The sequence below is a fragment of the Quercus robur genome, chromosome 10 (genome assembly GCF_932294415.1).
Source record: "Quercus robur chromosome 10, dhQueRobu3.1, whole genome shotgun sequence".
Classification (NCBI taxonomy): domain Eukaryota; kingdom Viridiplantae; phylum Streptophyta; class Magnoliopsida; order Fagales; family Fagaceae; genus Quercus; species Quercus robur.
In genome coordinates this window covers 38,404,315-38,419,795 of record NC_065543.1, presented here as the reverse complement: position 1 = coordinate 38,419,795, position 15,481 = coordinate 38,404,315, and the positions used below count along the sequence as shown (strand labels likewise).

General features: G+C 32.7%; 2 protein-coding genes across 3 annotated transcripts; both read left to right on the top strand.

The window, feature by feature from the left end:
• Positions 1–938: 938 nt before the first annotated feature.
• On the top strand, positions 939–6,034 carry LOC126702229 (phosphoserine phosphatase, chloroplastic). Of its 2 annotated transcripts, XM_050400891.1 has the most exons (9): positions 939–1,090; positions 1,190–1,362; positions 1,867–2,097; positions 2,449–2,581; positions 2,665–2,772; positions 4,072–4,165; positions 4,922–5,071; positions 5,149–5,202; positions 5,653–6,034. In XM_050400891.1, the coding sequence occupies exons 3-9, from the start codon at positions 1,875–1,877 to the stop codon at positions 5,776–5,778; spliced, it is 888 nt and encodes a 295-aa protein (XP_050256848.1). In that variant the 5' UTR covers positions 939–1,090; positions 1,190–1,362; positions 1,867–1,874; the 3' UTR covers positions 5,779–6,034. The 2 variants fall into 2 exon arrangements, with proteins under 2 accessions (XP_050256848.1, XP_050256849.1); XM_050400892.1 differs by lacking the exon at positions 1,190–1,362 and having other exon boundaries at positions 962–1,090.
• Positions 6,035–8,700: 2,666 nt separating this feature from the next.
• Positions 8,701–15,225, top strand: LOC126703388 (cullin-1-like). The gene is made up of 19 exons (XM_050402346.1): positions 8,701–8,861; positions 8,979–9,078; positions 9,560–9,748; positions 9,865–9,912; positions 9,994–10,197; positions 10,292–10,369; positions 11,005–11,094; positions 11,203–11,283; positions 11,386–11,445; positions 12,256–12,285; positions 12,368–12,454; positions 12,536–12,679; positions 12,947–13,002; positions 13,140–13,260; positions 13,355–13,516; positions 13,629–13,772; positions 13,885–14,103; positions 14,238–14,405; positions 14,810–15,225. Exons 1-19 carry the CDS (start codon positions 8,728–8,730, stop codon positions 14,909–14,911), a joined length of 2,217 nt encoding a protein of 738 aa, XP_050258303.1. The 5' UTR covers positions 8,701–8,727; the 3' UTR covers positions 14,912–15,225.
• The last annotated feature ends 256 nt before the right edge of the window (positions 15,226–15,481 follow it).

Sequence of the window (15,481 nt, the reverse complement as noted above, 5' to 3'; positions counted from 1 at the left end):
GTAAGAAAGAAAAGGGAAACAAATATCTATGACAGCAGTTGTCTCCGCATTAATTGCCTCTCAACCAACTCTCTGGCCGCATTAATGTGGAGGTGATGCCTGAACAGTGATGAAGCAACTGTAAAGGTTCTAAAAGGTGTTAGATGGGACAGAAAGAAATCCCCCGAACCCAACCTACACATGTGTGGTGAAGATGATATCAAGAGGGCAGTATATAACATGAAAGAAGGCATTGAGGGAAGGGGATCGGAACATCAAAAAAATAGAGAATACTCAGAAGAAAACCTTATAAACCAAAGAACTGAACTGATTTCAAGAAAAAATCGATCGTCATGTCTATGCTAATCTATCTATAAACATGAGGTTTAATCGTTTTTCTTTTAGAGTTAACCTAGTTCTTAGACACCCACGCTCTATAAATTTTATTGTTTGGGCCTTCAATGTACGAACCCAATACCAGTTTGGGATCGTTACAAATCAAGTCCTTATAGTACCGTATGATCCAGTTTTAAAGTTATTATTCTAAAAAAAAAAATACTTGTGAATCTCATGAATAGTGTACAGAATCCATAAAAAAGCAACGCAGATACTATCCAAACTCTACCTAAGTATGCATTTTGATATAGTTTATGTATGATAGATTATTTGCACAAAGTCCAACAAAAAGTTAGAAACTAAATTATTTTAAAAAACTATAAATTAGATATTTGTATTGTTTATTTGCATAATTTGAGATAAAAAAAATTAGGAATTAATTTTTTTTCAAAAAATTGAAAATTAAATTATTTAAAATAAATCCGAAACAAAAAATAGTATGAACTTACAAACAATATATAAAATAAGGAAAAAGCTAATATTTATAATCAATTCCCAATCTCAGAAGAACATATTTAAAATAAGATTAAGACCATAAAAACATTAGAAAAAGAAAAAAAAAAAGATTAAAAACTAAAAGAGAGAGAGATACCGAGAGAGAGAGAGATATTCAGCCACTCCCTAAACCAAAAGAGAAATCGTTTTCGGCGGCTCCAGGGAGGTTTTTCGGCGTCTCTGGCCACCCTTCGGCGTCTGCAGCAATCTACTCGGCTGGGTAAGCTCAAAAAATTTTAGATTTTCAGTTTCAGTGTTCTTTTGGGTATTTTGTTTGATTTTAGAATTTTAGAATTTTTTTTTTTTAATTGGGTGAAAGCATGCTGACATGGTAAGCCGGGTGCACCAAATAAGGAAAATCAAGGGTTGGTGAAGGGGCTTCACAGTAATTTTAGTTCAAAGAACATTCAAATACTTTACCAAACATTTAGACAGCATAAACTGAAAGTTGCCAACAACGAGAAACAGAAGCGGATCGATCTAAAGAACAAGGTGATTATTGTTTGTTATTGTTTTCTTCATATTTTTAGCATTGAAAGTATGTTGTTCTTTCTCTGATTTCTCATATTTGCATATCTATATTAATATCATCCTGTACCCCAGTGTATTCTGCATGTGAAAGCTTTATGTATTTTTATTCATTTTTTTTTGGTTTATGAATCTGGGGTTGAGAATTTTTCTGGGGTATGAAACAGAGGGTTAGTGTTCTCTAATTTTCATATTTGTAGCATTGTTTGTGGATCTGGAGCTTGTTTTGCTTGTTGTGAATCATTAATGCTTTAAAATTTTGAGTTCTAGTCCTGCTGAAATGTACTTATTTTTAGTTTTTTGGTTTTTGTTTTGCCTTTATTGGCTTAATTGTTGGTTATGAATAAATGGGTACTTGTGTTTTTGTTGAATAAACTTTTATAGTTTGGTATGCAATTGTTTGTGGATGTTTTGGTATAGTAGCATTTGTGGTAAAGATTGTTTTATTTTCTGTTTTGATGGAAACAGATAAATTGATGGAAGGGTTGGTGGGTTCACAGATGACACCAATTACTGCTCGTTGTAAGCAACTTAGCTCCCCTTTCCTTCCTGTGTTTTCTCCCCGATTTACGAAAAAATTCAATCTCGGTCTAATTGGGATGAGCAAATCACCTAAATCATTAAACTTAATTGCTGCTTCCGTTCAACCGTTGGAAGCTGCTAAGTTGGGCCCCTTCGATAACACTCTACCATCCAAAGGTTAGCATTCAATGTTTCCTTGTGTCTGCAATTTACAAGTTTGACGGAAACATGTGTTTAATTCAAACTTAAGTACTTTTTGATTTAGTTGAGTCTAATATTTAACTTGGTTAATTCCTTCTTTTCAGTTGGATTTCTTATTAAGTACAAGAAAATAGTGAATTGACTCATCACTTGAGTGTTGAAATTTATGTCCAAAGATTGGAGTTTGCTTATCTAGACATGAACTTTAGAGCTTATGATAGCAAATCATTCGACTCTTGAAATATTCACTATTTAGTTTTTCAACGCTAATTTTGATAATTTAGAATAATGTTTCTGTGGTTGATGGTTGTCATCTTAAATTTGTAGAGGTTCTTGAGTTATGGAGAAATGCCAATGCGGTGTGCTTTGATGTTGATAGTACGGTGTGCCTAGATGAGGGCATTGATGAACTTGCGGAATTTTGTGGAGCTGGAAAGGCTGTAGCAGAATGGACTTCTAGGTTTGATGTCTCACATTAATTAGAACTCTTGAATTGGTATGGTATTAGTCTCTATTATTGATTTTGTGTTTTGATATTGTTAGGGCAATGAGTGGCTCTGTTCCTTTTGAGGAGGCCTTGGCTGCCAGATTATCTTTGTTTAATCCTTCCCTTTCCCAAGTCCAGGACTTTCTTGAAAAGAGTCCCCCAAGGTATGTGGGCTTTCTTCATTATTTTGAGCATGTTTTGACTTGTTTGCTTAATATGGGTGGGCTGGATAGTTTGGTAAAAAATTGAATTAGTGCATTGAGTTCTACGTGGCACTTGAAGACAACCATAGAAACATTGCCATCTTACCAATAGAGATATATGATTTATATTGTCCTACATCTGAAAATATATATTGAAAATGGATGTTAATTTTAAAAGACAGGATACTTCAGGCGTCACCAAAACCACAGTTTGCTGGCACCAAACCTTATAAAACATGAAGCACTGTCCAATTTCTTTGAGATAGCAAAGCTTCTCTTTAGTTCATTAACAGGTGCATCATTTTCTGGATTAGAGTATATTTCTCTATCAGGTTTACTTATCATGTTACCTGATTGCATAGGCTGTTGTTTTCTTTTATTTTTACTACAGTTAAACTTTTCATTTTCTATTCCAGGTAGCTATTTTAAAAATCGTCCACTGTGTTATAGGTTTCTGCATGGCTAAAGTCATGATAATGTTTTATTTTATATTTCTACAAGATTGTGCAAAATATTTTAGGAACTGTTTCAATTGGGTGAACATATACTTATTTTGCGCATGAATGGATCAGGAACACAAAGTGAAATGTTGTGACCTCTTAAAACTTTACAAATATTTTCAATTCTTGATGTGTGTGTCATATCTTTAATCTAATGTAGTTTGACTGCATGGTGACATCAAAGTTAATTCCATGTTTGCATCTTTGTGGATCAGATTACCAAATCATAAGGGAAGAGACTTTTAGAGTCATCATTTTAATAAATAAAATATTTCTTGCAACAATCCACCTACTAACCATGTCAAATAATGTTTATTAGGCCACCTGATGCAAGTTTTGTAATTCTTGTATCATTATATTTGAAAATTTTCCCATTCGTAAATTATTAATGTTAAGTATAATTGCAACTTTCACCAGAATAAGTATTTAACCAGCATGAGAATGAAGCATGGGAATCTTGAAGTGGCAGATCTAAGGCTTGTCAATATAATGGATGCTATTATGTTCCAACTGTTAGTACAACTATATTTGGTCATGCCATCAAATCAAAACTTTGTACTCTGTATATGAGGGGAAATCTTTAAATATTAGAAAATGAATTAACTGTGTGGTTTGATGGTGAACAACAATAAAGCTTTGTAAATATAGTTTGCTTCAAACTGCGACTATACACGATTTATGTAGTATATATTTAAATTAACAAAATATGATTTAAATTTTAATTGAATGATATTCGCTAATGTTACTTATTGATCTGTAGGCTTTCTCCTGGCATGGAAGAGTTAGTCAAGAAGCTGAGGGCTAATAATACCACTGTTTACCTGATCTCTGGAGGCTTTCGTCAAATGATCAATGTATGCCGTCAAATAATGGAATGACTAATGAGTATCTGTTGGTAGTTTTGTTTTCTGTAGAAGCATTCATTGAAGAATAAAACAAGTATACATGCGCATGGGGCACAGGCTGGTGTGCACACACACACATGCATGCATATTTAAGAATAAACAGGTGGTGACACAATTACTTCATTTTGCTGGATAGTGATTGTGAGTAGTCAATTGTAGGAAATTGGAACATGTAATGTTCTTGTAACTGTGTTGAATCACTGTTTGGTGGATCCTAACATGACATGAGATTCAACTGAGTCAAGGAGCTTGCCGGACTCATTAAATAGGAAAAGCTTTAATTGATGATAGCAATTGGAGACTGCCTCATGAAGCAGAGGTCACTAGTTCAAATATATCTTTCTCCCTGTCTTTGGGACCAAAATTGAAAAAAAAAAAATGATAGCACTTAGAAAAAGCTTTGTTAATTTACATATTGTATGCTAAGGATAATCTATCAGAGATTATCAAAGCAAAGAACTATATGGATTGTTCATGTAATAATTCCTTCCTTTTATACCTTAGAAGGTTAATGTGTGTGTGTGTGTATGTTTGTGTGTGTGTGTATTTTTAATGATTTGATATTTCTGTAGTGATAGTAGGACTAATAAAGTGTCTTGTTTATGTGAGATCCAGCATAGATCATCTATTTCTGTTTTAAATTGGAGAATTAGTTGAACATCGATCTACTCTTTGTAAGTACTAATAAATCTTCTTCCTTTGAAGCCTGTTGCATCAATCCTTGGGATTCCACCTGAAAACATATTTGCCAATCAACTTCTATTTGGAAGTTCTGGGGAGTTTGTGGGCTTTGACACCAAGGAGCCTACTTCAAGGAGTGGAGGAAAAGCCACTGCAGTACAACAGATAAGGAAGGTAAGTCTATTAGCTGTTTGTTTAATTTTTGGTTGTTAAGCATGTTGCTTATGAAGCTAATGGATTTGGTTCTCCAGGCTCATGGGTACAAGGCATTAGTCATGATTGGGGATGGTGCAACTGATCTTGAGGTAAGTAAATTCATCCAAACTTCAATCGTTTACTTGTGGCAGATTTCCATTAGAAAACTGCTGAAGCCACTGATGTTTATGTTCTACAAGTTGTCACATTTCAACATACATATATTCAAGGAAATGTTTTTCATCCTTAACTTACCTTTAACTATTAGATTTTGAGTTGAGTCCTAAATAAAAGTTGTGAAGTTGTGTTAACATAGACTGCTCCAATGGTTGGGAGGAAGAAAAAGAGAAACTAAAAACCTACGATGGCCTCTCCATCAAGTTAGCGTGCTTTATGTGATTGGCCAAACCCCTATTTTGGTTCCCACAAGATAGTCATTTACCAGTTGTGTCCTCCACTCCTCCATGGCTGTCTGTTAATGTGATTTTTTTGCTAAGAGTTTCCTATCCAATGTGGATTTTCTTTTTTCTTTTTTTAATTTGTTTTGTTTCTATATATAGGCTCGTAAACCAGGAGGTGCAGACTTGTTTATTTGTTATGCTGGTGTCCAACATCGAGAGGCTGTTGCAGCAAAAGCCGATTGGGTGGTTTTCAATTTTAGAGATCTGATAAATTCCTTGGAATAGCCAGTAGTTTTCTGAGTCCTTTTCTTTTTTTCCTTGTTAAATGTTGTATAATTATTAATTTTGGCTCCTTGGTCAGTGGCCGCATGCCATTATACAAATGCATTCTTCATGGTATCACAATGTTATATGTTTGCTTTTTAGTAATGAGTAATGTATAAAATGTAACCGACCCCAAAAAGTTGGGACTAAGGCTTGGTTACTGGTGTTCTGATAATGTATAAAACGTAATTGAGAAAGAATAGAGAGTTTCATCAAATTTAATGCCCACTTCTTATAAAGAATTAAATTTGTACCCTATTGTATTTGGTTCAACCCATCGGACAGTTGATAAATAGTAATCCCATGAGTTATAGCTGAGGGTGACATGGTTTGTGTTGGGGTAGAGGTTTGCGATGGAGGAAAGAGGAAATTTTTGGAACTTGGGTGGGACCTTATTGCTGAGGGTGACATGGTTTCTCTTGTGCAATTGGAGGAACCAAGTAACAGGCTCTTTATTCTTTAATATGTAGTTGTGCCTATATTTTAATATGTGATATTATGATGTGGCATATTGGAAGTAAAGAGTGTAAAATTTGGTTTTTATACCACATCCTTACAAAATTTAATTTCTTGATATTCTCTCTTATGAAGCTTTTTTCTTTTTTTAATTTTTTAAGATAGTTACAATATGCTACTTACTCCATTGCTTGAACTATTTCCTTCTAAATCTCCAAGCACTTTGTACATAGGAATGTGTCAATTAAGCTCTTATGAAGTTGATTTGGCAAGATGGGAAAAAATAGACAGTTAGAAACCGCAACATTTAATCAAGTTGTTTTGGGGGAAAAAAAAAAGAAAAAAACCTCCATTATAACAAATACACACTAATTAGAAAACTCTTAACTTTACTATAAGCGGGTTTCAGGTAATTTAATTAATAAAATCTTAGGTCATTCAAAATAAGAGATTTGGAATTTGATCTCTACTTACACCATACATAGGGTATGTATTTGACGCAAACACAATTTTTAAGAATTGATTTTTATTATAAAGTATATGATAGATTAGTTTAGCATGAAATTATCATCATCAACAGTTGAATTATTGTTTTTACATGTGATTATTAATGACATTAGTTTTTAGGGCAAAATGGCTAAATATCTTTTATTTTTAATGTAGCAAAACACCCCTCTAAACCATCGTTCCAAGCTATACAATTGGATAATGAAAAGCTAATAACTAATATATTTTGGGTTGATGCTAAAATGATAATAAATTATGCCCATTTTGGAGACGGTTTTGGTTTTGACACTACATTTGGCACAAACAAAGAATTTAGGCCTTTAGCTATGTTTATTGGTTTCAATCACCAACAAAGAATTTAGGTCTTTAGTTGTGTTTATTAATTTCAATCACCATAGAGATGGCGATTTTTGGGGTTGCACTTTTCTACGATGAGACAACTGAATCATTCGAGTGGCTTTTTGAGAGTTTTTTAAATGCACAACAAAGGTTGGCTAAACAAAAATTAAAGGTTGGCTAAACAAAAATTATTGGATGAGAGGCAAATTTTATCTTTCGCAATTTTACTTTAATTATTGTTATTATTATTATTTTATAACAATGCATATATAGAACTTTAATTCTTAGATTTTGCTAATAATTGTTTATTTGATAATATGTTTTGGGTGGACGAAATTACAATTTCTGCAAAAAAAATAACCTTAGTAGATTATAAACAACAAATTGTTTTCCTAATTGGTCCAATTAATCATAGTTAAGTTTAATTAATTTTTTTAGTTACTTTTTTAGTGTTTTGGATTGTAGACAGAAAAAATAAGTTTGAGAAAGTTTGTTTAAAACTAAAAGAATAATTTCCAAATTTTATATTCTTTTTAATGATTCACAAAATGTTATAAATAACTTTTATTAAAAAATAAATATTTTCATTAACTTGTCTTTTGAATTTCTGAGAAATTTTTTTTTTTTTTTTTCAGTTTAGTACGACAAAACTTATTAAATTTATGATTGTTCCTATATTACATTTATAATTATTATTATAATAAATAAAAATATAATTACAAAATACATTACTCTTTATTAAATTAGCTTAAATTGGAGTATAAAAAAATTTAAAAAAACACCATAAAAATAATTATCATACGCAACGCGCAGGTTCGCAATTGGTCCCTATATTAAAAAAAAATTAAAAAAAAAACCTTGCAGGCAAAGGGTTCCCCAAAAAACTAAGCGACAATTATCAAACAGTGAAGCAGTAAGGCAGTAGTGAAATTGCAAAAAAAAAAAAAAAAAAAAAAAAAAAAAAAAAGAAGAAAGGAAGAAACTTAGCAGGCAATAAACAGAGAACAAAGACTATAAAGAGTAAGATAGCTGATATATATATAGGATTTTACTAATGTATTTTTTTTTTCTTTTCTGAATTGTATTTATATTTTATTGAATATTTTTGGCAGTCCTATATTTATTGAATGAATAAATAAATCTAATCCGAGTCGGCGAAGAATTCTCTCCCAAACTTGAAACTTGGGAACCGCCTTCAAAAAAACGTTAAGGTATATATATAATAATCAGTCTACAATAATACGTGTACTTCAATGCTACTACTTTCTCACAAACCTACACTTGGTTTTGCTACCAATTAATTGAACTGGTACTTTAATTTTCTGGGTTTTCTTCTTTGTTCAATTTATCATACTTTGTTCATGTTCTGTATTGGTTCTATGGAAGAATATACATGATCTATACCTCTTAAAACTTGTTGCAAAAGTGTAAAAAAATTCATGCATCATGCATGCATACATACACACTGTTTGTTGATTTGTCAAGTTCAATTTTTTTTCAGCAAGATCAGTCTTTTGCACTCTACATGCACACAAATAAACAAGGTTGTGATGGTTTTTTTTTTTCTACAGATTTGTGTTTGAAGAGCTGATATTTTCCTTTACAACAATGGTGGCAAAGACTTTTACCGTTGAGGAAGGATGGGAATATATGAAAAACAATGGGATATTAAAGCTTATTAGGAGTCTTGAAGGAGTGTCAGAGCCATCTTTCACAATAGCAGAATCTATGATGCTCTACACGTATTCTTTTTCTTTTTCTTTTTTTGCATTGAATTAATATGTATTGAATTTTTTAGTCACAAAATCACGGGTTTTTGTCAGCATGTGTGAGTGATATTTCCTTAATTTCAATTGCAGAACTGTTTACAACATGTGCAATCAACATCCCCGTCCTGATAATTCTGAGAAGGTCTATAAAAAGTACCAGGAGGTGTTTGAGGAATACATAATTTCCAAGGTAAGGAATAATGGCATTCTCTTCTGTTCATATTTTGATTCATATTTTATCATAAGATAATGTAGATGTGTAGGTCATTAACTTGCCTGGTCATATTTTATCATAAGAAAATGTAGATGCCAATTTCTATGACTTGCATATTCCCTGTTGTGGTTGTTACTATACCTTGTTTGTGGGATAAGAATCCTGGAAAATAAGAAATTTCATGCTTCCTGAAGTTTTTAATACTCTTCATAAGGCCATTTATACTGTTGAGAAACTCTTAATTGTGTGCTTGGAATCAGAATTGATATGTCATTTTAATTTTACATGTTGGATTAATTCTTTCTATGGCCTTATTTTTAAGATTCCCTTTTTTAATTTTATTTTAATGCTTCTGCTAGAACCTTGCATAAATAATTTCTCAATGTATCTTTGTACTAACACTACTCTTTATTTGTTTTCCTTTGCTTATCTAATTATCTTTTGGGATCCTTTGAAGGTATTACCATCTATAAAAGAGAAGCATGGTGAGATTATGCTTATGGAACTTGTGAAAAGATGGGTTAACCACAAAGTAATGATTAGATGGCTGTCACGTTTCTTCGAATATCTTTCTCGTTCCTACCTAGTTAAAAAACTAGATTTTTCTTCACTTGAGGAACTTGGAGTTACGCGCTTCCGCAATCTGGTTTGTTATGAGTTCTTGATTCATCACCTTTAATTATTTTTTTCAAGTATCTTTCCTCTTCCTCTGCTTCAAATACATTTTAATCATTCTGGTGTACCTATTTTACTTAATCTCAGGTTTATCTGGAGGTGGGTAGAAATGCCATAGATGTTGTAATTACTCTGGTAAGTATACTGCCTTATAAACTAATGAGGTTCTACTCTTTGTTATCATTAAAAGTTGAATAACCAATACCTGTTGATTAGATAAATAAAGAACGTGAAGGACAGCAAATTGACCGAGGACTGTTGAAGAATGTTTCAGATTTCTTTATAGAAATTGGATCTGAATGTATAAATTGTTATGAAATGGATTTTGAAGCACTCATGCTTCAGGATACTAGTGAATACTATTCTCGTAAGGCATCAAAGTGGATTGTGGAGGATTCTTGTCCAGATTATATGTTAAAGGCAAGTGTATCTGAACATAATATTCCTGAATTATAAAGATCTTTTTTTTTTGGTTTAATCTCTTTGATCTAAAACCTATTATAAATTTGCACAGGCTGAGGAATGCTTGAAAAGGGAGAGGGATAGAGTTTCTCATTACATGCATCCAAGCACTGAGAAGAAGTTGGTGGAGGTTAGTTAATATATTAAATTTTTTTTTCTTTTCTAATGCATCTTTTTTTTTGTTGGGGGGGGGGGGGGTATTTATTTATCATAGTAAATCCTTAAACACCACCTCTTTCATTTGTTTTCCTTGAAGTTATGGTTTTACATCACTTAAACCCCCTTCCCCCTCTCCCTCTTTTTTTCCAAGAGAGAGAGACCCATACATCTGATATTCCTTGATTCTCAGCACTAATTAAAGCTCAAAAAATTAATGGATTATCTTCTTTTAAAAATTAATGTAATTGATTATTAATATGTTAAATTTGAGAAAACAACTTCTACTTGTGGAGAGAAAAGTACCTCATTGCACACTGATGCACAAAAAATATTTGAATAACTACCTATCTGAGGATTCGACCTTGCATATATTATATAGACGTGGTAAAATATCATCATGATGGTGTACTTACTTCTCTGTTGTAAGTCTCTTTCTCTGTTAGCCATCTGTGTTAAGGGACGTGGAAAGAAAAATTCAGCGGCATAAGAGTTTTGATCAGTAATTTCAGACTTATGAATGCAATGTTAATTAAGATTATATGTTCTTGGGGAGATTGTCAGTGCTTTCAAGTTCATTTTATTCACATCTATATAATTTGTCTGTAGAAAGTGCAACATGAGTTGTTGATGGTCAAATCAAAGCAACTGCTTGAGAAGGAGTGTTCTGGATTTTGTGCATTGCTTAGAGAAGAGAAGGTATTTTCTTGTCTAGCTTTCTTTCTCATAATTTAAAAAAATTTCTCTAACCTTTTTCACTTCCTAGATGCTTAAAAATGTTCTCTTCTTTGGATATGTTGCTTTTAGGTAGAGGATCTTTCCAGAATGTATAGACTTTACCATGAAATACCTCAAGGCTTGGAAAATATTGCTTCTATATACAAAGAGGTGGCTGCTTCTGTGCTTAGATTCATTTTGAGACTGAGATGAGCCTCTTTCACATGTTCTTTTTAAACATTACTGATACTGTTGAGGGTTCTTGTGTGGCAGCATATTACTGGTGAAGGTACTGCTTTGGTCAAAGAGGCTGAAGATGCAGCAACAAATCAGGTTGAGTTTTTTTTTTTTTTTTTTTTTTTTTTTTTTTGTGTGTGTAAAGCTGGCACATGTTTAATATTCCTGTCCTCTAAATTATGCTATGACATTGTGCATAAATTGCTTTTATGCACATGATTGCAGCCAATTTTGTTTTAAGTGGAACAAAAGTGCGTCAATAAAACAAGCTTATGTATCTTCAGTTCAGATGCATGATATGTATGAATTTTAGTTCAACTTAGCAGTAATTCTATGTGATAATAAAGCCACAATATCTGTTGCACTGCATGTGATTCTGTTACAAATGGTAGACATATCCATCTTACACTTTAGACTAGTAGTGTTACCCTTAATCATAGAAGTGTATATTAGTCTTATGCTTAGTGATAATGCCATAATTTGTTTTCTTATTTTTTCTTTTCCTATTTCCATTTTTAATGCCTATCAAAATTTGACTAGTAAATTGCAGTGACACCTTGTATTTAGATAGAAATGCTGGAGGCCAATGATAGCTCTGTGGTTGAAATTATGAATATTGCTCACTGGTAACTTTAGTTGTCTAGATTTGAGGAAGATTTGATTCATAAAGTAAACTTGCTTCTTCTTTTTTTGCTTGTGAAGACATAAGATAATTAATGCTTCACCAAAGTAGGTTGTGGAAAGAAGAGATTTCCAGTATGTGAAGGGATTTCTAGGTTATGTATGCATTGGTCAACTCTATATTCTTTCAGCATAGGTCCATTAGTAAACTAAACATGCAGTGATCTAACAATCTTTGTTTCTAATTGTTGACAATGATGCTAATTGCTAAAAACAATGTTCCAGGATGCAAGTAAAGTTGGGGTGCAGGAACAGGTAAATTTTTTAATCTGCATGATCAGTTTTTTTGGAATATTGAAGAAGGTTAAGGAGCATGATGTAGTTGTGTGGTCTTCAGGTCCTCATCAGAAAAATAACCAAGCTTCTTGACAAGAACCTGGCACAAGTGAAAGATTTGTTCTCAAACCACACTTTGTTTAACAAGGTTTGTATTGGAAAATATTGTATGTTTAAACCTTGTTCTATCTTTTTTTTGTCTAAACTCCCCTTTTCTTTGGTTCAACAGGCCCTGAAAGAGGCTTTTGAGGTATTCTGCAATAAAGCTGTTGCTGGCAGATCAAGTGCTGAACTACTGGCTGCATCCTGTGATAACATCCTCCACAAGGGTGGAAATGAGAGTGATGAGGACATTGAAGAAAAACTTGAGAAGGTTTGCTTATTAGAATTTTCCTGATGAAAAAAATGATGTTGAATTAGAATATAGAACATAGGTTTTATGCTTTAAGAATATGTCACTTCCTGAGAGGTGATGCACAAGCATTTGGTTCAATCTATCTCATTATCTCCAATAAATCTTATGTTGGTAACAGCAAGGAAAGAATTGTCTCAATTCCAATAAATAGATGTATTTTTTTCTACCTGATTTCCTTTGAATATTCCTGGCATTGGAATTAAACTGCATAATTGATTTCTGCAGGTAGTTAAGCTGCTTGCATTTATTTATGATAAAGACATTTTTGCAGAATTCTACAGGTATAAATCTAAATCTTATAGTAGGTATTCATCTTGTTTCATGTTTCATGTTTCATTTTCTTTGTTGTTTGAAATAGAATTTATTATTTTATATTTACAAGTTGGCACCCATACTTGTTTCTTCTGACTGTTGGCAGGAAGAAGCTAGCTCGCCGTCTACTTTTTGAACGGGGTGCTAATGAGGACCATGAAAAGAGCATTCTGTCCAAGCTGAAGCAGCAGTTTGGTGGACTGTTTACATCAAAGATGGAGGGGATGGTTAGTTGGCCTAGGTTATTGAGCTTAAATTTTCTATATGTGCATATATTTTGTGTTAATTAAGAGTATGCTTAGCATCTTTTTATTCTTCCAGGTCACCGATATAATATTGGCACGGGAATATCAGACCAAATTAGTGGAATATCTTTGCAGTAACTCAAATGCAAATCCTGGGATTGATTTTAGTGTCACAGTTCTTACTAGTGGATTCTGGCCAACTTATAAATCCTTTAATCTCAGTCTCCCCACGGAGATGGTAATGTCCACTTCTCTAGTCAAACATTGACTTTTCAGAACCGGTGTGATTTTTCAGGAAAGAGAAAGGTGTTGCCTAATGTTTTAATCTGTTTGCATATTTTTTGGTTCAGGCAAAGTGTGTCCAGGTTTTTAAAGATTTCTATGACACACAAACAAAACACAGAAGACTTACATGGATCTATTCATTGGGAACTTGCAACATTAAAGCAAAGTTTGAGACAAAAACTATTGAACTGATAGTGTCAACCTATCAGGTAATCTACACTCTGCAACCTTCATACTTTATTTGGAAAAGAGGACAAGGGGATGTTGGAAACCTTATTATTGGAATGAGATTAATGACTTTAAAAATATGGAATTTAACAGGCTGCAGCGCTGTTGCTATTTAACTCTTCGGATAGATTGAGCTTTTCAGAAATCAGAACTCAGTTGAACTTGACTGATGATGACTTGGTTAGATTGCTTCATTCACTGTCATGCGCCAAATATAAGATCCTTAAAAAGGAGCCAAACACAAAAACAATCTCTCCAACTGACAACTTCGAGTTCAACTACAAGTTCACTGACAAAATGAGGAGGATTAAGGTCTCAGATTGTTTTAGAATCCTTAAATTTAACTTATAACTTCTATTCACCCTTGCCTTTTTTGCTTTCTTTTGGTTTCCATTGTTCTTTTTTATATTAAAGATGATTTTTTTTTCTTATATTGCTCAATGAAGATTCCTGTCCCACCGGTGGATGAAAGGAAGAAGGTAATTGAAGAAGTTGACAAAGACAGACGCTACACTATTGATGCTGCAATAGTCCGCATCATGAAAAGTCGGAAAGTTTTGGAGCTCCAAAAGTTGGTCATTGAGTGTGTGGAGCAGTTGAGCAACATGTTCAAGGTACAGCATATACTTCTTCATATGTGATATTGAAAAATAAATTAAAAATTAAAAATTAAACAGTCTTCGATTAGCTTTAATTTAACTGCAGTTGAAATCAATAGATGAATTTCTTTTATGAATTTAAGAGGCCAACCATTAAGACTTTAAGCATATAATACTAACAATTTAGGTAGTTAGTGTTCCTGGTTAACTGTCTTGAATAATTACAGCCCATTTTATGTTGTAGCAATTTGAAATTCTTGTGCAGCTTTGCTTTTTATCTAAAGTTAAAATAAAAAAATAAAAAAGATATGGATTGAGTAATTTTAGGGAGTATAGCCTGTATTCTTCTTTTCTGATATATTATTTCTCTAATAACTCCTCCTTTACAATCTGATCATGGATGAACTTGGAATGTGCAGCCTGATATTAAATTAATCAAAAGGCGAATTGAAGATCTTATCACTCGTGATTATCTGGAGAGGGACCAAGACAACCCAAGCATGTTTAAGTACTTGGCATGACAGGTATATATTTGGATCTTGGTTCTTTCCACAAGCTGGGATGTGAGTTATAGAGAATTCAAACTCCAAATGTTGTATAATTACTGCAACTTCAGCTGTAAACATTGAGCAATCAACCCATTTGAACAATAACTTTATGCTTTTACTAGGGATTAATTACCATTACATGATTACTATTGTTTAAGCCTTTTGTAGATAGATCAATTTTGGTGTTTTGTTATTTTCACATTGTTGTTATTCTTGATGAAGCTGTGTGATGGCTTTACAATCTTTGTACAAAGAATCATGAATAGTTAGTGATACATATTCAGCAATTTTATTGGATCTTTAATTTTATTGAATAGTTAGTGATACATATTCCTATATCTGGCTTCCTGTCTTTCCATTACAAGGATCATTGATTTTACATGTGCCTGTTTTGGTTTGAGAAAGCTTGCTAACTGGAAGCCCATGATGGCTTTGGAAAAAGTTTGTTCTTCAAGGAACTATAAAAAGGTTCTTATCATGATGTATTACCTGATACATCAATGTTAGTCAATCAGACAAAAAATTGAGAGATCAATTGATTCT